The sequence below is a fragment of the Accipiter gentilis genome, chromosome 30 (assembly GCF_929443795.1).
Source record: "Accipiter gentilis chromosome 30, bAccGen1.1, whole genome shotgun sequence".
Taxonomy (NCBI): domain Eukaryota; kingdom Metazoa; phylum Chordata; class Aves; order Accipitriformes; family Accipitridae; genus Astur; species Astur gentilis.
In genome coordinates, this window is record NC_064909.1 from 8,890,878 (window position 1) to 8,913,495 (window position 22,618).

The 22,618-nt window shown below is 44.9% G+C and overlaps 1 protein-coding gene across 3 annotated transcripts in view; it reads left to right on the plus strand.

The window, feature by feature from the left end:
* The first annotated feature begins 7,510 nt into the window (after window positions 1-7,510).
* HHAT (hedgehog acyltransferase) overlaps window positions 7,511-22,618 on the plus strand; it is a 169,270-nt gene continuing 154,162 nt past the window's right edge. Inside the window, exons 1-7 of one of the 3 annotated variants that reach the window (XM_049833998.1) lie at window positions 7,511-7,646; window positions 8,049-8,185; window positions 9,588-9,655; window positions 11,354-11,467; window positions 12,106-12,300; window positions 13,557-13,769; window positions 17,362-17,533. In XM_049833998.1, coding sequence (XP_049689955.1) covers window positions 8,092-8,185; window positions 9,588-9,655; window positions 11,354-11,467; window positions 12,106-12,300; window positions 13,557-13,769; window positions 17,362-17,533 — 856 coding nt within the window. In that variant the 5' untranslated portion in view covers window positions 7,511-7,646; window positions 8,049-8,091. Of the gene's footprint in view, window positions 7,647-8,048; window positions 8,186-8,540; window positions 8,648-9,587; window positions 9,656-11,353; window positions 11,468-12,105; window positions 12,301-13,556; window positions 13,770-17,361; window positions 17,534-22,618 lie in introns of those variants that run through there. The other 2 variants (XM_049833999.1, XM_049833997.1) reach the window with 2 other exon arrangements.

Consider the following 22,618-nt stretch of genomic DNA (forward strand, 5'->3'; position numbering starts at 1 on the left):
GCTGAAATGGTCTGACATTTCCTTCTTTGACCCAAAATTTCTTCAGGCACCTGGAGCTCTGCTTTATTTCCTTTGCAGACTCCCTGTGTCTCAGGGAGTGCTGTGAAAACTTGTAGGTCACCTCTGAGTTCAGTGACGGTCTCTCTGTGCTCCTCAAGGGCTGCTAGGAGTACACTTGCCTCAGCAGCCAGAGCAGGTCCAGCTCTCCACACCCTCAAGGCAGCCATCACCACTTTCTAGTTAAAATACAAATGGTTAGGCCCCTTTGGCACAACCTAAAGCTCAGAGCAAACCTCAGAATGTGAGAGTGACAGATCTTGTGTTCTCTTTAGCCTCAGAGTTTCCACTTTTCTCCATAACAGAAGCGAGTTCATGAAAAACAATGTGGTGGGGAAAGACAGCTCTCCACTTTTCCATGGAAAGGCTGTCACCTGACAAAACAAGAATGCAGGATACCTGGGGCCAAAAAGAGAAAAAAGTGGATGTGTGGTGCTGTGCCTAGTATCTGGGACACTCACAAGGGAAAGGATTTTTCTGATTTTTGGTCTTCCATACAATTGTCTTTGTATTTTGCACTAAATCTCCATTGACTCAGCTGTGTAAACCACTGTCCAGAGATGATGACTCTCAATTGTCTCCTTCAGGCAGCCTAGAGGATGATCTGTCTTGTAGGGCTTGCATTGTTTGTATGGGCTTGTCCTTACTCAGTTCATTTTCCATGTCAAGGTGCTATTTTAAAGAGGTGAATCCTCTTCTCATTTTCCAGTAAAAAGCTATAAACTCGGACTAAATAAAGCAGGAAGATTATGGCAATTTATGGTAGATGTGAAGTTTGAAACCTATTCCAAATCTACAGTAGTCAACATTGTGGACTGAAAGCAACACCTTGTCCTGAGGCAGCAATTTGATGTATTTGCAAATCATGTTGCAGTTATAAGCCACAGTTGGCAATGACCCACTTTTTTATTGTACACAATGTTACTCAGTTGATTTGTGCTAGTTGCAGAGCAAAATTTTGGCATTTCAAATAGCTGTAAATATTTATGAGTTAAATGCAATTTTTGCTAATATTTTAGCACCATTATATGAAGAGATTATCTGCAAAGGGTGAGATGTTTCTGGCATTTTGCACAGGCACCAAGAGAGCTTTTGAATTCTTTTTCCTATTGAAAGGCATAATCTCAAGAACAATCTAAAAAATGCTTCAAGTATGACAGAGCACTTCTTATCATTTATATACATTTATGGCCTGTTACATAAACACAGAAGCAAAATAGAAGATACCTGCATCCTAAAGTCAGTTTTTTTATGACTTTGAAGCCCATCCTGCAGTACTACCCTCTCTTCATGGAAAGGTGAAACGTAAAATGGAGACAAATTAGGGGGAAGTCAATGCACAAAGCAAGAAAGCTTCTCAGCTAAAACATAAAAAAGCATTTGTTTTCTGAAATATCCTTACAGGAAGACTCCTCATGACCAGTAATATACCGTTACCTTAGTTCTTAAGATGTCATCCATGCATTCAGGTAGGAAACCAGCTATAAGCTTTTTATGTACAACACAATGTGGAGGCAGGTGCAGACTGATCTAAGTGTGCATATGTGTAAAGGGAACGGGACCCTGCAGCCATAAGGCCACAAATGCGCCAGGTAGCCAAGGAGCAGGCATGACTGTGGCCATGAATATAATTGCATTGACTTGGGTATTCAGGGAATTTTTAATATCTGTATTGTGGTAGGGGTTAGAAGGAACAATTGGCAATTAAGGCATCATTGACTAGGCCCCACACACTCATGGAACAAAAAGACAGTCCTTGAAGAGAGGGCAGCCTGAATAATAAGGGAAGTATTGGCATTGCTTATGAAATTAAGATGTAGCAAAATCTGTTCATAAAAGATATCGGAATGTATCCAATCCACTTAGAAATGTTTGTAAGAAATAATATTTCTACCAGAAAGTTGACATAAAAGAGTGAGGTCTGTATCTTTGCCGGATTGCTATGAGGGAGAAGTTTCTGAGTCCTCTGCTGGTTCTGTCTGAACAGCTGGCTACTCAACAAGGCTGTATTTGTTCCATTTGTGATGCTGTGAGCAGTCAGGTCCACTGACTCCTCTTAGTTTCACAGACCTTACAAAGACAAAAGAAAAATATTCTGCCAAATAGAAATAATCAACCTGGAATGTATTCCCACCCTTTTACAAGGATATGGAAAATGATAGGAAGTAAGGGATAAGTCAGTAAAATACAGGTGGTTGTGGTAGCTGATATGATTGGCTGTTCATATAGCAAAGCAATGTGAAGAGATGGAGAGTTCATAAAATTTGCTTAGTAGGCAGTGAGAGAGGCTATTCTGTCTGAATATTTTTTGTCAATTATCATACAGTAATCTGAGATGTATTATTTTGCTACATTTATTCCATTCACTGAATTGATTAAAAAAGCAATGTTTTCAGGAATATAGCTATGGATTAAATATAGATGTGCACAGATAGAAGTAATTTCTTACACCACTGGAAAAGAGGTGTATAATGTGGCATAATAGAATGAGATTTGCATCTGATTTACAACCTCAGTATAACTAAATTTAAAACACCTTTTGGATCACTTACATTTTGTCAGCTCCTTGCCCTGTTGGAGGTCAGGTGGGAGTCTTGCCATTGTTTGTAATAATGTAAATTATAATTGACTAAACTGGCTGTGATATGGCCTTTTTTCTGAATTTCATTCCACTATTACTTAAAAATGGTAAGAAAAGTAATACCTGACCTAGGGATTTTTTGAAGAATCTCTTCTCCCATGTTTGGACTGGTCTATCCGTTCTGCCCAAGGATGACTGAGATACTGAAATACTGAGGTGTTTAAATACTCCAGTAGTGGATTATCCACTTCCTTGCTAAGAATCACAGGAGGTTTGAATATGATGGCTAGGGTATGTAGGAGTTGACTCACCATCCCCTTAACTCCCATCATTTCACACTTAAAGCTAGACAACTTCTAAGGAGTATTGTGGAAAAAGAAGAAAAACCTTTGTGTTTAATAGCTGACTACTTAGAAACTCAGACTTAAGCATGATTAACTGAGACTCAGACGTGATCAATGTAGCACAGTTGAATCTCACCCCAGCTACAGTAACTGTGCACAAGTGGACTCTACATCCATGGTGAGAGCAAGGCTGTATGACTTCACTTAGAATACTGTTTTCATTGGAGGAAAGAATGGGTAATCAGTAAAGAAATCTGTTAAAAGGCTCTGACCAGGAGCCGTGGTTTTCAGGGCTTTAGTTAAGCAAAGCAGGTAGTGTATTGACAAGGAAGCCTCTGAGATGTTCAGCATGAATCCAACAGTGAGCTGCTTAGTTACAATACTGTATTAATTTACTGTATTTTTTCCAAAAGTAATTTTATGAATCCCCAGTCAGAAGCCTGATGGTAATTTTCCAGCCTCAGAGCACGAAACAAGTTCTCAAAGATGCAAGGGATTCATTAAAAGGAAGCCAGGAAAATGATTATATCTGCATGCACAGAAATACTGACTTTGTGATTGCAAGGGTCTCTTTATAAACAATGTCTACATAGATACAGCTAAAGATGATGGGGGAAAAAATGCTTGGCACTTCACAAACAGCCAGTTTCAGGGCTGGGGGTCAGAGAGAGGAACCTGTAAAGATGGGGCTACCTGCAATGCTAACCAACGTCATGTAATGTTTGCTTTTCATTAAGCAAAGCCAAACAAGACGAAAAGGGCAAACTCGCATGTTGTTTCTCTAGAGTCCCTAACTCCATGCTTGAGATCTCTGGAGGCAGGGTTCATGTTAACCTCAGTTGTGTCGTATTTAGCTTGACAATTGGAAGACTCACTTGGCTCTCTTTGTAAATACCACACCTTTTATATTTATGACTCTCCCCATTTTAATACTGTTGTTTTGCTACATGGATATTTCTTGTCATACTTGTGATTTCTTCTAAATGTACATGGCTCATCCTCCTGTCTGCTGCTGAACTTCTAATCTGCAGACTCTCAAGGGGTGCTGATCGTGTCCTGTCATTCAGATGTTGCACGCAGGGGGCATTACTCTGTGATTTCCAGAGGGTGAATGAAAACAAGAGGCTTGGGTCAATGCTGCAAGGTATCAACCTGTGAGGGAAAGCTCTAGGGCACTGCTTGTAATTCCCAGGGGAACTTTACATTCAGAAAAGCAGTGAGAAGCCCTACACTTTATCCTGTCTGAGGATTCTACTGCTGGATTCATAAATACACATTTTGGTTCAGCCGCATGCAAAACAAATGACAAGTTAAACAAAAGGACTTCCTCAAAAACACAAGCTTCAGTTTACTTTCCCAGCTGCAAAATGCCTCGGTTGCCCACCTCATTGCCTTTTACAACCCCACCCTGCCTTGTCCCCGTGGACATGACTAGGCCCTAGAAATGAAGAGTTCTGTAACGATCTCACCTCAGCAGAACTTGCACAGAAAGGCAATAGCAAGGGCTCTTTTAAAAGGCCTCCCACCACCACTGTCCTCCTTGATTCTGGAATCGTTTGCTTCAGTTTCTGATGATCACACCTATAGCTGATCACATAAGCAAGTGAGACTCTAACCAAATGGCATTTGAACTTTACAGCCAAAACCCAACACTTCCAACTCAGGTGCCATACCAGCTTCAGAAGAGATAGAAATAAAAAAGTGGGACTTGAACATCTGCTAGAGACATACTCTCTTCTAGTGATGCGTGAACTGATCTGCAGGAGGCTGGCACTACATTTTCCACTGTTCATCAAAGCCACGGTGGGGACTGGATGCCTTCCTGCTGGCTCCCAGTAGCAAAGACAGACATGGACCTCTTTGGCAGGTTGTTGCCTCTTGCACTCTAGCAATTCTGGCGGTGAGTAAGAGTGGTGCAAACTTTCAAGAAGTGATGCTCTGAATTTGTCCCAGGGAAACACCTCAACCATCACAAATCATTATTCTGCCCAAGGTAGAATGTTTTTTTTGGCCTTGGAGAAACCTGCCACACATTTACACAGCATCACACCACTTTCTTCCCAAAGGGCAGATGCCTTGATGAGGCTGCCAGGCCTGTGCAGCTGCTGGGACACAGGGCAAGAGATGTTTAAAAAACTTTATGTCCTTGCTGAGCAAATGAGAAGTGGGGCTTTCTGCTGTGGCCTTTCTAGAGTTTTTGCTCTCAGGTTCCTCCACTGCCTGTCAGTGAGTATAGCAGTAGCAGAACTCGCTTTTTATTTGTGGCATCTAAAATAGTGCCTGTCAATGCACAGGTGTTTGTGCCAGCAACGTTCAGCAGCTTAGTTTACAGCTAGTCTTGCAAAGTCATTCACTGAGATTCTTGTCACGTTTTACTATATAAAATCCTTTGAATAAGGGTGGGGAAGAAAAAAAAAAAGTCATCTAATGTAGAAGTCCAGGCAGTGAGATCTTCCAGCTGGGACCGTTGTCAGAGTTTGTCAGTGTTCCTGCTCCATGGGCTTGGCAGTGACCTTTGTGGAAGGGTAGCTGCTCACCTGGTCCCAGAGCATACATGGGCTCCTGGATGTCACCACATAACTAATGACAGAGATGTCCTTTTCAGTGTAAGCTGATGTAAAAGCTGTAACTTGTTATACTTCTTCCCTTTTTGAAGCCGCAGTACCGCTCCTGCGTGCATACTGTTTGTGTTATGCAGCCACCTAGAGGGCCTGCTGCCTGTGCCGACTTTACACGGTTGACCAGAAACCACAAAACTGCAGGAAAATACAAGCTCTGCTGACCCTTAGTGGCCGTAACTCGGCTGCAGTCCTGTGGGAATGTTTTTACAAATTCAGTACTGCCGTTCTGGTGCTGTTTTGCAGGTGTTGTCATATTTCTTGGGGGGAGAAGGTACTGACTAACCTGCTGAGGGCAAAAATTGGGGAAGCACTGTCAGCAGAGAAGAGGATCTGGGTATCATAGAGGAGAATGTACCCGACCTTGAGATTTTACGGCAGTTCCACAGAGCAAATACAATATCTTGCATCTAGGCTATCAAAATTGACGCTGAAAACTGAAGGTAAGTCATTGCCTGGCAAAGAGAGAAGGAAGAAAAACTGGAGGCAAAAGGCAAAGTGATTAAAGACCACCACTTGGCTTTGATGGACAGATGTGATTCTTGGAGACACTAGGAGATGCATGTCTGGTTCAGACAGGAAAGACAACCCCTTGTACCAGTGAGACTTCACCTGGAGTATCAGACACAAGCCTGGCTTTCAAAGATCAGGAAACGGGAATTTGAATAGGCAAAGAAGGCCTCAAGGTGATCAAGGGAACTAAAATACTATTTTATAAGAGCAATTTAAAGATACAGCAAGGCAACATGCAAAAGGATATGAAACGTTTCCCCCACTAAAAAATGACATCACCGATGTCAACAACAGAGCAGGATAAAAGTCACATGATGCAAGATCAGATGAGCATAAATTGCCCAAACCTTTTGGGCTGGAAAGTCTCTGTATTTTTAACACTAAGAGCAGTGAGGCTCATTAGCTATGTCTGAAGTGCCAAGAGGAGGGAACCCTCTCCCCTTGCTAAAATGCAGGTTGATCCATGAGGTGGTTGTCAGCACCAGTACTTCCAGCCCCACGTTCCTGCTTTGGTGGTGCTCTTCAGACCTGCTAATTTCTCAAGTTATGTCATGATGACTGTAAAAACCGTGTCCCTGCATCAGTGTACCCTGCACTCCAGCAAGGGGAAAAAAGCGTGTGAGAGGCTGTTACGGAGAGCCTTTTGGTCTGAATGCAATCCTCCATTTTTACTTCACGGTTAATTTACACAACATCTCTTAGAACAACTTTTCAGAGGCCGGTATGTTGAAGAAGACGTCTGTGTTTTCACTCTTCCTTGCAGCACTTGACTGTCTCCCAGCGCCGTGCCCCCGGCTTGTCCCGGCTCCTGTAAAAGCCTGAAGCTGGCGCTTCTCTTCCCAGGACACCTTTGTACAAGTGACACTCCCTTATGATCCCTCAGCCGTGAGGGTGCCTGCATCCGCAGTCAGGTCGTGATAAATGCTACGGAAACACAGACCAGAACGCCAACTTCTTACCCGAACGGCCCATGCGTTTGATGTAAGCCAACTGACAGGTTCTCGGCAGATCTACGCAGACCTGCACGGCGCGTTTCACGCCCGAAGACAACGCTGTTTTTCAGCGAACAAGTGCTGCCGCAGCTCTCCAGGTACGCGTCGGCCGGGCCGCAGCCGGCGAGGAAGCGGGAGCGGGGCCTGCCCGAGCCCCCTCTCCACGGGGAACCCGGCGGGGCCGGGCGGAGCCGCTGCCCCGGAGCGGGAGGCGCGGCGGGACCGGCGCACGCCGCGGGGTTGGGTTCGCTCCGCCGCGGCGGGAGGGCTGCGGCGCCGCCTGGCGGCCGGGAGGGGGGCGCGCAGGGGCGGGGAGCTCCGCCCCGCTCCCGCCCTCCCTCCGCGGGGGGTGGCCGCAGCTCTTAAGGGGGCGGGCGGGGCCGGGGCCGGGTGTTCTGGGGAGCGGCGGGGGCGTCTTGGCCCGGAGCTGCCCCTCGCCGGGGCCCCGCCTGCCCGCCGCGGGGCTGGAGTCTCGGCTCGGCCCGGCCCGCCTGGAGCTGCGGCGGCCGCTCCCGGCGGCGGAGCGCCCCTCCCCCCTCAGGTAAGGGGCGGAGCGGGGTCCCCTCGTCTACCCCCCTCAGTCCCAGGTCGGCAAGAGCAGCCGGGGTCCGGCCTTGGCCCTAGGCTTGCCCCGAGGGCCCCGCCGGGCCCGGGCCGCACCGAGCCCTCGGCTCCGGGGCCTCCCAAGCCGTGGCGGCCGGGCAGGGCTCGCCACCCCTCCTGGCAGCTGCCGGCGGAGCCCGCCCGCCTCCTTGCCCCGAGCCCGCCCCGCTGTAGGGCCCCGGCAGCGCGGGGGCCTGAAGCGCGCTCGGTGGCCGCTGCCGTGCCGAGGGCCCGGCGATCGGCCGCTGCGCCGCCGCCGCGCCCGGTGCGGGTCGTCCCGCTGCTCGGTGCCCGTCCTTCTTGCGCGGGGAAACCTCTCCCGTCCTCTCTTTCTCCGCAGGGAGGCGGCCGGCGGGGTCTGCGGAGGAGCGGCTCCTAGGCCGATGCTGCTGCCGGCCTGGGAGATGTGTGTCTATGGGGTCCTGGCCGTGGGCTCTCACCTCTATGCTTTCTACGAAGTGCACCAAGTGTCTCAAAGTAAGTTTGTGATGCGAACGTGCTCGCTCTTGCAGTGCTTCCTGCCTGTGGCAGGTGAGGCTGCTGGGCTTGACTTGTTCTCTCTGGGTTGGCTTCTAACTTTGCTCTTCTGCAAGGTGTGCCTGTGCTCTTCCTGGCTGCAAACTAGCCCTGTGCAAGGAAATGGTAGCCCGGTGCCAGCTGGGCGGAGGGCTTTTCCCAAGGCTTTTCTGCCTCTAGCGCTGGGAGGGCCCTTGGCAATGGTGTCCTGGCACTCGACTGTCAGGGAAGAGATGAGGGAGACCTCTGAAGCTTAGCTACTCAAATGGGGGAAGTGTATGAATGTTGGCTCTGAACTGTTTTTTTTCCTGGCTAGTCTTGAGCCTTCTCACCTGCAGCCCCTTGGAAGTGGGTGGTTCAGAAGCAGCTGTGCCTCCTGATGGTGCTTGCTGGGGATTGAACCCTGGGGAGGTCCCAGGGCAGGTGAGTGCTGCCCTGCCTGGAGCTCTGGGGCTCCTGTTGTGGGCTCAGAGCAATGTCTGGGATGTCTGTGCAGCTTTGGGGTCAGTTTGGTTCCAAATATTTTCCTGTGCTTTGCGTGATGTCTTGGTAGCTGGTATGGTGGCTTGGCTTTGGTTCAGTGGGGCTGAGTAGTGCAGAGCAGGGGTGGGGTTTTACACAATGTAAATACAATTTGTAGATGAAAAGAAGCTGTGTTCTAGCACATCAGCAAAAGATGGTGGGAAATGAAGGTGGTATAATCTAGTAGAAGTGTAGTTAGAGAGGTTTGTTAAGGAAACATACGCTGCATCTTGTTAGGTTTTGATCAGCAAGGTGTTCTACATTAATGACCCTAGCTGGCTCTCGGAAGAACAGGAGTGCCAGAAAGGCACCTGCAGGGCAGTGAAGGAAGTGCTGGGTAAAGGGGTATAGGGCTGTGTGCCCATGTATACAGCATGTCATCTGTGGAGATGGCAAAACGCTGCATGGGACCGGGCTCTGGAGGTGGCTTCTCTGAGCAGCCTGGCCCTGCTCTGGCTGTAGTGGTCACTGTCAGGTCTGTGTGTCCTTCTGCTCTGGTGGGAGAAACTAGGCAGCCCTGAAAGAGGGGAAGTAAGGATTAGTGCAGGTCCTGTGTGGTAAAAGGTTGGTCGCTGTCTGCTACTGCCCCTGTTGCAAGGGAGGAATCAAAGGGGGGATAGTTTCTGGGCAACTCAGTGACTGCTGCGGGGCAGAACTGTGGCCTGGATGCGCAGCTTATCTGGTGAGTGGTGACATCGTGATGTGCCCTTTCCTGGCTCTGAGTGTCCCCATCAGCAGAGGCAATGTGGTAATGTGTTGCTCTTGAGCAGCAGAGGCCACATCCCTGACTGTTCCTGCTCTGGCTGTGGTGTTCTTAGTAAAGGTTTGTTCTTCTCTGCAGAATATGAAGCTGCGATGGACAGACGGTTTGGGCTGGAACCAGGGACTCTCTTTCGGGGCCTCAAAAAGGTAGGGTGGGTGACTGATACCACCATCTTTTATTTTGTGGCAATAGCGCGGATATCATGTTTCCATGTGCTTTGCTCACCCAAGCTTCTGATTTGGCTTCAGAGGTTTGTGGTAACTTTGCAGATTTGGATATTCATAGCTAATTTTAGTCTGCTTCTAGTGAGGAAGAGGGACTTGCTGGGTGTGTCTAGATCTAAGAATCATAACCAAAGTTTTGTTTCTTTTCCTGATCCCTGGCCTAAGTATTTCTCCTTCATTATGTCACTTAGCCTTCTGATTTACTGTTTGGCCTTAAAAGCTGTGACTACCCTTGACATTTTCTTCAGCCTTTTTCCTGTGACTGTGTGGTTTGGTTAATGCTTTAATGTGAATTAATGTGAATATGCATTTTCCTCTTGGTTAGCCTGTAGTCCAGCATAGAGGAGAAGAGATTTTTGAGGTGCAAGGGCTTAAAGAAACATGGTTGGTCTTAAAAAAATTAATATGAACACTAGCACTGCTCTACCCCAAACAAAAAAACAACACCCTTCCCCATCCTCCGCTTGCTTTCGACCTCACATCCTTTTGAAGAAGTGCAACTAATGCATGCAACTAATATTGAGGATGACTTACACAAGACTAGGAGTGCATGTCTGTGGAAGTATGTTTGTGTTTGGGCCTACCATCGCTGCTGGTGAGGGACCCTTGATGTGCTTTCAATTTCAAGAAAGGTATAAAGCAATTGTGGAGATGAACTTTTAGTGGGGCTCTGTATGGGGGATAGCTACCAGCTGATTCCTCTTACCCAATTTAGATGAAAACCCTAGGTCACAGGAATCTCCAGCTGACCTGACTTCATCTGATCCCATGTAGACTTTGTTGAAACAGGGAGTGAAACTTCTCTTCTAGCAAGGTGCCTTTTTACCCAAGCTTTTGGTTTTCCAATGCAGAGCAGATTTGCTCTCTGAACTCCCTCAGGAGAGATGAGGGGTACACACAGGGAAGGCAGTGCTCTGCTTTGCAGTTGACTTGCTTAAAAAGCTGACAGAAGTTGAAAGAAAGAAATTCCTGGCTAAACTTTGCATGGGTTAAGTGTAGTCTAAAACTGTTTCATTTCTTCTTTCTAAATGAAAAAAAAAAATCCTAAAATTAAAAGGATCAAGGCAAGCAGAGGTATGAATTTGTTGGGTTTGAAGAGCTGGTCAGGAACAGTAGTAGCAGACTAATTTGTTGTTTCCTGAGAAGCTTCCTGACAGGGAACCAAAGCAAGGCTGTGTTGGACTGAGAAGCCCAGAGAAGTGGGACCCTAGTTCCAGGCTGCATCTCTGTGTAGTTGCCAGCCTGCTACCTATGTCCTGGGGAGGAGGGAGGGTGTGCATGGGTGCCTCCCTACCAGCTTTGTGGTTAGAAAGCTCCCTGGTGTTCATGGTGAAAAGCAGTGATTGCTGCTCTGTCAGGTTCAGCACCAGTGTTGGGCTTAGGAGTCACAACACCATCTAAAACTCTTTTTCTGAATTTCACACCATTGGAAGCCAAAATGGTGCTGTCCGAGCTCACTGCTGTAAGCAATCCAGCTGGATTGCTGAAATGACATTCCTCAGATGCAGAGTTCTGTGGTGTTGGGTAACAGACCTAGTGTGTTAGAGATCTTTCCTTGTCATGTAAGAACAAGCTTTTATGGCTGGCTACGCATACTGACCAGTTCCCTTGATACCCCAGGACCCCATGGACTTTGAGTGGAGCTACTGGATTGAATGGGGAAGGGAACGTATACTGTGGCTTCTGGCTGGTCACCTCCTGGTATCACAAGTGTCCAGGCTCCTGGTGGAGAAGGTATGTATAGATTTTTCTTCACAGCAGGGAGTTTCTGTGGGTTTCGGTTTACTGTGGGCATAGGAACTTGGCACTGAGGCTACTGAGTGTGGGAAATACTGTTCTGTGGGGTGAGTTGTGCGAGTGGGTCTGTAATGATGTACAAGTGACACCGAGTATGTAGGTTGCCTTGGTGTTTGGAGACTTCAGCCTCCAACCCATGAAAGTCTGTGCTTTGTTGTGAACCATTAACTAATGTTGTGTGACCTGTACACAAGAAGGGTATAGTTATTCCTTTCCAAGACTGTGAAGTGATGACTGCCTGGGTTTTGGTGTGATTGCGAATTGATAGTGTGATTGTGGGAAATGACAGGTGTGTGGTGTCACACCTGCTAGTTTGGGGAAGGAAAGGAGGAAGGTATGCTCTACCCCAGATCAGGGAGGCTCTGGATTTCACACATGGTGCTACAGAAACCCCTTCCCTTCCATTTTAATGGATACAGTTGAGTTTCCCTGTATTGTTTCATACGTGTTCTTAACCTTGTTGACTGCATTTGTTTCTACTACAGACTCTGTGTAGGACAGCACTGATATCAAGTGCTTTGCTTTTCTTTAGAAATAACAACACTAAAACTTGTTCATTTTTCTTTTTCTAACAGTATAAACCATGGTGCTTGATGGTTTATGGAATGGCTGCCTGCTGGTTGTTACTGGGAGTCAAGGGCTTTGCTGTCATTTTGTTCCATGCAACTATTTCGTTTGCTGTGGCTCAGTTCCAGCTGTCACTCCTGACATGGTTGTGCTCCCTTATTCTGCTATTTACTTTACGCATACCAGCTGTGGAAGAAGCCAAGGTAATGTAAGAAGGACTAATTAAGCATCAAATAAATTATGGTGGCATTTGTTCATTATGGCAGCTATCTTTATGATGGAGTACCATCCCTTCAGTTGATGTAAGCAGAGGTTGGCTTGAAAAACCTCAGACAATAGAGCTGCAGTGGCTCATGCTGGAGCTTCTCCAGTTAGAAAAGTTGTATTTCTCAATTATGCTGGCTGGTGCATTGAGATGAAATTATGTGCCTTTAAGCGGTGTTCAGTAGAGCTGGAATATGATGATACTTTACTGGTGCTCTAGTAAAGACATTTCTTGTTCTTTGGAGCTGTAATCATACCAATTTAAGGTGCTGGTTTTTGGGGTCATGTTCAGGAGTTGCTTTGTAAAGTCTGATCATATGTTATTGGTGACTGCAGACTTCTGCATGGAAAGGGGGACTGTTTATCCAACACTGATTTGTACCAAATGAGTTGCTTGCTTGGAACTGGTTGGTGCAAGCTCAGTTTTGCTCTTTCTCTAATGACTTTTGCTGGGCAGTACAGATTTTAGAGAAACTGCTGATCAGTTGTGAGCAAATGTCCTTGTATTTGCTTGGACTAAGAGGAAAACCAGGGCATATGTTACAAGGCTTGTTGCCCTGATGTTTAGGGGGAGGGCAGAGGGGAGATGAGTGGATAGGGTCTCTTCAGTGTGGTGTAAGGACCTGCTGCAATACAAATGTAATCAGCCAAACTACATTTGCTGATGTTTTCAAGTTTTTTGTGATGTTTTTGTTGTTGGAAACGGGTGCGACAGTGAGTGTCAAACTTGATAAAGGTTTGGTAACATTTTTCCAGCCTCAAGCTTTCTCAGGAGTGACTGATTCTCTTCAGATCTGAAATGCAGCCTTGACTTCAGCTGTAGCAGTCCCTTGGCGGTCAGTGTTACACACTGGTTTGGATTTTATATTACTGGACCAAATCTGAGGGAGATAATGGCATTCCTGTAAGAAAAGTTCTCCTGCTGTCATAGTTCTTCATAACCTAATATGTTTCTGAAATCAAGCTGTTGTCTCTTCATGCTGGTTGCAGTAGCTCTGGAGGCCTTTTCTGCAACAGCCAGGGCTTGTTAATGTGTTTAGTGCTGTTTACTTCAGATGCTTGTTCCAGCTGCTGTTTGCTTTAGTTGCTTCCTGCTGCTGGTGACCCTGAAAGTTAGGTTCTGGGTGGATATCGCTGTCCAGCTGTGTAGAAAACGCAACATTGCACCATTGTGATCTGGCTTTTTGTCTTGCAGAGAAAGTGGTACGACACCGAAAATGAGTATTATCTGCTGCTCTTCACTGTGTCTGTCCGCTGTCTCTTCTGCACTAGCTTCAGCCTGGAGTACTGCTGGCATGGACCTGCCCAGAAGTCATCCCACTCATTCCTGTGGATGCTGGCATATGTGTTTTATTATCCCACGTTCCACAATGGACCCCTTCTGAATTTTGATGAATTCAGTAAGCAGGTAACTGTGCTTTTTAAGATCATGCAGTTCAAGATTTTCAGTGCATCTGTGCCTTATGTGAATTGGGTGAAGAACTGTTGAAGTGGATGATGATCTCTTTTCAGATGCCAAATCTAGACTAAGACCCTGTACTTTGAGGAACAGATTAAAGCATGATAGGTTGATCCCCGCCTCCCCTCCAATATTGAGAGATTTTAATACCGATCATGAGAAAATGTTAGGTAGACAATTTCATCCAGTTTTCCTTGATGTTTTAATGGTGTGTTTCATAGGTAGCTTACAGGTAAGCCTGAGTTCCTATTTTCTAGTTACCTACTTGACAAAATTTGATACTGATGTCTTTCAAACAGAAGGTGTCCTAATGTTAGTCTGTATCTCCTGTCCTTTTTAAGTGTTGAAGTATCCTGCATGCGAAAGGGAAGGCTGTAGTTAGAAACCAGTCTTGGGTATTCGTGCTTGTCTGCTAGCCGTGGCATAATACTAAACTTACATAAGGCTGGTAACTAATGTTGAGAATATATTTAGTCAAAATATATTATCAGAATAAGTCTTTTTGTCTGGTGCTTGGGTGGGGAGAGATTGATTAGATTCCAGTGTTAGAGAAGGTGGAAAGAAAGGAAAATGGTTTTTGAAGGCTGGATGATTTATCTTCTCTATCAGACTCTGATCTTTATTTCCTTCTGAAATAAACATTTTCCCTCAATGAGGTACTTTGAGGGGGAAAAAAACCAACCAAACCCCTACAGAAAAGGAGTTTTCATTCATGTTTTGACTTCAGTAGAAGCATCTATTACTGATTCTGTAATATTTTTCCTCCTTACTAGTGATTTGAAGGATTTCAATTTTTACTTAAGTTTTCTTGGAGATTAAGAATTGATTGGGTGTCTAAAGCCACCTTCCACATAATTTTGAAAATATCAAATAATGTTATAGGAATGTGAAGATTGGACAATTTTGAGTGTAGCATTGGGAATTTGACAGTGTCCTGGATAACAACTTTAAGACAAACCTTTGTCCCTGAGTTGTTCTAATTTACAGGATGTTTTCTTGTCTGACATAAGATTCATCCCTTTGACCAGGGAGCCGATGACACATGTTACATTTGGAGAGTGTTTGTAATTTTAGCATGTAGCTGATGGACTGGATTTTTTTCTTCTTCTCCATCAGGTGGAATAAAGCAACATTTTCAGCAGCAGCAGGCTATAACTCTGAAACAGATTTCAAAGTCACAGAAAGGTGCTAGTTTGTATTGGGAATTCCTGAAGACTCCAGTTTCCCCTTATGTTGGTGTAAAAACAGCTGATGATTTACTTAGAACACTTTTCTTCAAACTCTAGCAAGCTGAGCAGCTCTTTTCATGTAGAAGACCTACCTATCTTACTGAATGTTTTTCCTAGTGTCTTGCAGGCTGCTTTTCAAGCCTGCTTCTACATGACAGGGGAAACCCCCACATTTCCATGCTTTATTGCTTTCCATATTTTCTTGCATACTTGAGTAAGAAGTGAGATCACCACCTGTGATGTCTATAGCTAACATCATTGGGATGAAGTGGATGAGCAGACACTTCAAACCATAAAACTACTGTTTCAGTTTATGTATAGAAGCCTAGGCATTTCTTGCTTCTGCTTATATTTGGAAAATTTCTGTTGAAGCCACAGCAAATAGGCTGGGCTTTATGAAAGTGAAAACTGAGATTTTGGTGGACCCCTGAGTGATAAGGCCTATGCTCATTTGTCTTCAGTAGCTTGGAAGATGCAAGGCTGAATGTTCTTATCCTGGGCTGGATGTTGTAGGAAAAGTCTGCATAGACTTGCATAGAAACTGAGGTAATTTATTTTTTTACTGTTTATTGTTTTGTAGCTTCTGAGGTGTGTTAAATTCCACCTATATTCTTGTACCCCTGGCAGAGGGGGAGGTGGTTGTTTTGTTGGTTTTAGTGTGGTTTTTTTTCCCAAGGAATGTTTCGGAAGACCTGTGAGACTCCAAGTTGAGAGCAGCTTGGGGATAGCTGGTAGGAAAATTGGGGGTGGGTCTTGCATTGAAACCAGGCTCATCTGATATGGCTCAGCAAAGACCTGTGCAAAGTCACCTGTATTCTTGGTGTGAGGAGAAAAAGGAAGGTTGAGAATGGTATGCCTGTATTTGCAGTAGGTTCTCATTTAAATATGCACAGACCTGTTTGGTTAAAGCCATGAAGAAGGTGGAACAAACTGAACAACCTTAATGTGTTTCTTGTTGGTGTTTGAAGTGCATTGTCAGAGCTCTTACTTGAGCAGAGGATGTTGCCTTGACAGGTGAGGTTGGAGGAGGGTTTCAAAAGTTTTCAGTGCCCAGCAGTTGATTCAAAGTGCACAATACAAAAGTGTGCAGAACCCCTTAACTGAAGCTGAAACTGAGATGAAGGCTTCTGCTGAGCACACAGGAAAGCAGAAGTCCTGGAGATGGAGATAGAACCTGCTGTGTGGCCTGAAGAGCGTAATACCAGTGCTGGCAATTGGTATCCATTGCCAGGCAAAAATGAGAGGCTGACACTTCATCAATGGCCTTGTTGAATTTCTGGGTTGAAGCAGGGCATAGCAGTTCTAGGCATGGGTTTGAAGGCCTGTTGTGCAAATCCTTGTGATTTAAATAGTAGTCTCCAAGCTTTCTGGTACAAATTAATCTTCAAAATGAGTGTTGTGCTTCATTTGTAAGTGAGCAGAGCTAACAGCATGTTAGCTGTACTGTGTGCTTGCAATTATGAGGGGGTTTTGTCTGTGCAGATGGGTTGGTTGCTTATCTTGTACATGCATTTTTGGTGGCCAGTTAAAGACTGGAAAAGTAAATGTTGCATATCTATACAACGGTAGATGTACAAAATGTGACTAAATTTTTAGGCAATCCTATGTTTCTGTTATTTGACTATACTCTCTTTTACTGTGGAAAGAAGGTAAAATAATAGTATACCAATGTGTTTACTATAGGTAGCAATGTAAGAGTTTGGGGCATCTTGAGAAGCCTGTCAACTGCAAACCTTGTCTTATCTGATATTTAACTTGCACTTAATTGCCATTTGCTCAGCATGTCATAGGTCTTGCTGACCTTGGCAGCTCCTTGCTACAGGAGAAGAATGAAGAACTGTCCTCAGATAACCATTCCTATGCAGCTGGTAGAAGTAGGAGGTATTTTAAGAGCAAACAGTCCTTTTTTTTCTCTCCTGTGTTTGGTAGGGTTGCTGCTTGAAAAACCTTCTCCTTCATAGCTGTAGTTTCTTTAAACTTTTTTGATTCTCTCTAGAGGTTGATTAAGTTACAGGAATTAAAAAAAGTCTCCTATCTGGATTCTGTTCAGGTAAACAGCACTTGGCCTTTTCTACAAGTTTGGTGCAGTGTATGTTCATGTTTGGCCTCTTGTTGATTTCTACTGCTTACTGAGATTGAGCATGGAGAGACCAGTCTCCCTCGGTGTATGTCAGGAATTTCTAAATGGTGTAGTCAAATGGTCCTCTTAATAGTAATGAATAGCAAATGAAATTTTAAAAAGTTCTCAGGATGAGTATTTGAGTAAAACATTCAGTTGTGTGCCATATAACCTCTTTGGATTTCTTCTTTAGATGAGGAGACAAGAAGCCTTCAGTTTGAAGACAAATCTCAGCATCTTAATCATGGGCATAATTCGTATTTTCTTTTGGTGGTGCCTGGCTGAGTTGATGATTCACCTCATGTATATCCATGCTCTCTACAGCAGTGCTCCACCTTTGGAAGCTGCATCATACTGGGCCTTGGGTGAGTATAGAAACAATAGCAGAAATCCTCCTCCCCTCACTTCAAGACCCCCAGTCTACTTCTCCATCATCTGTAGGTACTTATGAATAGTACATTATGGCCAGTCACTGTCAGAAAGGTGGTCTGCACACTCTTAATATAACATGTAGATCCTCTAAGAAGCTTACAGACTAATATATTGAGCTGCTTCCTAAATTAAAAAATATTCTGGTGTTTTTTTTCCAGTCTAAAATGTGTGTCTAAACTTTGGTCTAAGTGGTTTGTTCCCCTCCAAGTCATGGTAGTGGACACTTAAAAAAGAGTTTGTTTAGTGTAGGGATGAAGGAGGGGGGATGTTAAGAATTAAAGTGCTTATTGATCTCCTTCTGTTTTGATGTTTCTAGTATGTATTCATGTTGAAAGGTGAAATGACAGTACTCATGAAAAGAGCAGAGGGAAGGAATTGCAAACAAGGTGGTCAGAAAGTAGCAGTCACTGCCTCTCAGCTCTGTTTTCGTGCTTGACTTCCCCCTCTTCTGCACCCTTCCAGCCAAACTGTGCGGGGGCAGGAAAATGAGTTCTGACAGATGTAACATAAAATGGCAAGAGCTTGGTGTGCTGGGCTGTAGGTAGCTGTAGACTAACCTGTAACCAACTGGCATATGTGGTTGGTTTGACTTGGTTTCCCTGCTGCCCTCCCCCCTCTCCCCTGCTATGTGTATCACCAGGTAGGGGGAAACCCCAGAAACAGAAACCCCAGGCCTTAAGACTGGGTTCAGAAAAAGCCTTGGTGATTGAAGGAGGTATCTCTTACTGTGCCAGCAAGTAACAGGAATTGATATGCACGCTGGTATGGTCCTGTCAAGAATTCATTAGAGATCATGTATGATGAGCAGTGTGTGTGTTGGAGGACACTTGTGTATTGGACTCTGGTCAGCAGAGGGCAATGTGTGTGCTCTGTCTTTGTATGTGCATATATATACACACACTTAATGTATGTTTCAATATATAATTTTTATACATAAAGAGTGAGAGCAGATGAAGAGCAGAAAGTGAGAGGTTTGTCTCCATGGTTCATTCTACCTCTCTTCACTCAGTCACTGTTTAGAAAGTGGATTCTGAGTTTTTGCTCCTGTTCTAAATGTCAATTCATTGATGGATTAAATGTTAGCTCCTGGTGTTGTCTGTATGTCTGGCAAAAAGCTGGCCACTGGATAAGGCAGGCAAGGCTACAGAATTAGAGCTGAGATATTCCAGCTTTGGTGTTACTGGTGGATTCCTCCCTTCAAGACTACCAGTGCTGATTTTTTTTTAAAAAGAGGGAAATAAGTTACAATAGCCAAGTAGGCTGTATATCTGATGAAATCAAGTCTTACATCCTAAGGATTAAAATGCATTTTGAACAGATGACTAGAAAAGGCTAAAATGCCTCAAAGCAACAGGTGATGAAAGCCAGTGTTAAAGCAAGTTTGGACTGTAAAGCTGCCTGATTAAAATATCATTTGAATTGAAACAAGTCCTCTGTGGAGACCTGGCTTTTAGGAGAGGTGTGTTCAAAGTGTAACCCTATTCTTGTTGAGCTTTGTCTTTGTAGTAATGATAGCAGGTATGTAAAATATGCTACAAATGAGATTGAGGCAGAAGCTTGTCACTTAAAATGTTTTCTCTATAGGTTTTATCACAATGATTATACAAGTTTCCTTAGACTCAAATCAGTGACAGTCCATTTAGGGAGCCACCAATATATGAGTAAGGGTACTGGTAATATTTTTCTATTGATCCTTACTGGATCCATAAGAATCTTACCATGCTTCTACACCACTTCTTGCACAGAGCCAAACAATCCCCTCTGTTATTCAGCGTTCTGCTATTAAAACTAATTACATCAGATAACTGAGTCTTGAGACTGAGGAAGCAGCTTGTTGTTGACTCAGGAGGATTAACCACATAGTATATTAGCCTTTCTGCACTGCTGGGTTTTCTATTCATTTTGTGTTTCCTATTTAACTACAGCAGCTTCAAAGCAGCATGGAGCATCTACTTACATTGTGATGCCTGGCTGTCCCAGAAGCCTGGTAAACTTAGGGGAAAGGCTGTGGTGCTGTTTTGCAGTCAGCTCTAATTAGGGAAATAACTGCTCCTCCATTTTTCTTCTGGGATATCTTTGAATGATGGGCAATAAATGCCAGCAGTGCAGGTAAAGACAACGGTGCTGTGAGATTTTGCTGTCGGCATCTTAAAGGCAATGATGATGGTCAGTCTACAACTCGGTGTGAAGCTACACTGTGTTGTGCATTACTTCATGTGGTGTTCCTGTGAGGTGAGACAGCAAAGAAATAAAACCCAACCAACCCTGCATGAGTTGCAATGCTTGTTTAAATATGCCCCTGTATAACATTGTCATTTATGGCCATGTAAAGCAGAAATGTCTAAGTTACCTAAAGTAACATTACTGAGTGTACACAGGTATAAAATTAAGAAAAAAATAGTACCTGGGAGAATGTGTTACCCAGCAGTAAGAGAAGTATTTTCTCTTGTGTGGAAGGCAAATGAGTTTCTACAAGAAGCAATATGCAAAATGGTGCATGTATGTTTTTGATGCCTGTGTATTTAACTGTAACAAGTGCAAGCTGCCTTCAATATTAATGTTTGTGTGCATTAGCTACTGTTAGTACACTTTGAATTGTATGGTTTTTTAAACTTTTTAAATTTTTAAACTTGTGTCCTCTTGCAACTAAACCAATGATCCTCTTAAGTCAAATGTTCAGATTCTTCTTTTCTCCATGCCCTTTACAAGCCAGTACCTGGATTAGTGTAGCAGCACTCTTGCCTACAGGTTATGTTACCTCATTCCTTTCACTTCATTTGATCTGTAGTTCTCCTATATAGTTCTGTATAGTCTCCTACTCTTCTGAATGTAAGCATGTCAGCACAGAGTTTCTCCCTTTCTAGAGGAAGCCACCTAGATAATCCAGCTTGGCTGTCTGTTTCTTGTGACATGTGTTACCATGGTGTCTTAAAAGCTGAGAGAACATTGTAGCCTTGCTTGTTGAATATCCTCCAGTCTCTTTATTGGCAATGCAATCTGTGTAGATGGAGCCTGTCTCTTGAATAAACAATGATGTGGCACATGCTTTCCTGCATTGTTGTTGTGCTATAGGTAGAAGAACTGCTGTAATTGAAATATCTGTGTAATATCTAATTGCTGTTAGATGCAGGTTATGTTTGTAACTGGCAATTTCAGGGTCATTAACTGGGTGATAAGAGTGTTGGGAATTGGGAGCAGAAGGCTAAAAACAGTGTATGTATAGTTCACATAAAGGTAGAACCTTCAGTTCTCTCTTGGTCACCCCTGTTTTCCTGGATCATTCCTCTCCCTAGGTTTCCTAACTTGTGCCTGGCAGCCACCAGTAAAGGCAGCTTATGTGCCTGCCCTGTGGGTCAATGAGCTATGGAAGTACATAGTCAGCAACCTGCTCTGAGAGAGAGCAGGTTCCATCATAGAATTGTTTAGGTTGGAAAAGACCCTTAAGATCACTGAGTTCAACCATCAACCCAACACTACCATGTCCACTAAACTATGTCCTGAAGTGTCATTTCTACATGCTTTCTGAATGCCTCCAGGGATGGTGATTCCACCACTTCCCTGGGCAGCCTGTGCCAATGCCTGACAACCCATTCAGTAAAGAAATCTTTCCTAATATCCAATCTAAACTTCTCCTGGTGTGACTTGAGGCCATTTCCTCTTGTCCTATCACTAGTTACTTGATAGAAGAGGCCAGTACCCACCTCACTACAACCTCCTTTCAGGTAGTTGTACCGAGTGATAACGTGTCCCCTCAGCTTCCTTTTCTCCAGACTAAACAACCCCAGCTCCCTCAGCTGCTCCTCATAAGAGTTGCGCTTCAGGCCCTTCACCAACTTGGTTGCCCTTCTCTGGACATGCTCCAGCACCTCAATGTCTTTCCTGTAGTGAGGAGCCCAAAACTGAACACAGGACTCAAGGTGTGGCCTCACCAGTGCTGAGTACAGGCAAACAACCACCTCCCTGCTCCTCCTGGCCCCACTATTATTGATGCAGGCCAGTATGCTGTTGGCCTTCTTGGCCACCTGGGCACACTGCTGGCTTATATTCAGCCGGCTGTCAACCAGCATCCCCAGGTCTTTCTCTGCTGGGCAGCCTTCCAGCCACTCTTCCCCAAGCCTGTAGTGCTGCATGGGGTTGCTGTGACTGAATTGCAGGACCTGGCAGTTGGCCTTGTTGAACCTTGTACAATTGGCCTCTGCCCATCGATCCAGCCTATCCAGATCCCTCAAGCAGATCAACACTCCCTCCTAACTTGGTGTCATCTGCAAACTCACTGAGGGTGCACTTGATCCCCTCATCCAGATCATTGATAAAGGTATTAAACAGAACTGAGCCCTGGGGAACACCACTTGTGACTGGCTGCCAACTGGATTTAACTCTGTTGACCACAACTCTCTGGTCTTGGCCATCCAGCCAGTTTTTTTACCCAGTGAAGAGTACATTTGTCTAAGCCATGAACCACTAGCTTCTCAAGGAGTATGCCATGAGAGACAGTGTCAAAGGCCTTGCTGAAGTCAAGGCAGACAACATCCACAGCCTTCCCCTCATCCACTAGGCGGGTCACCTGGTCATAGAAGATCAGGTTGGTCAAACAGGACCTGCCTTTCATGAGCCCATGCTGGCTGACCCCAATCCCCTGGTTGTCCTGCACGTGCTATGTGACTACACTCAAGATGAACCCCTCCATAATCTTCCCTGGTACTGAGGTCAGGCTGACAGACCTGTAGTTTCCCAGATCCTCTCTCCAACCCTTGTTGTAAATGGGCATCACATTGTCAAGCCTCCAGTCGTCTGAGACCTCCCCTGTTGACCAGAACTGCTGATAAATGATGGAGAGTGGCTTGGCAAGCACCTCTGCTAGCTCCTTCAGTACTCTCTGATGGATCCCATCTGGTCCCATAGACTTGTGAGTGTCCAGGTGGTGTAGGAGATCATTAATTGCTTTCTCCTGGATTATGGGGAGTACATTCTGCTCTCGGTCCCTGTCTTCCAGCTCAGGGGGCTGAGCACCCTGAGGA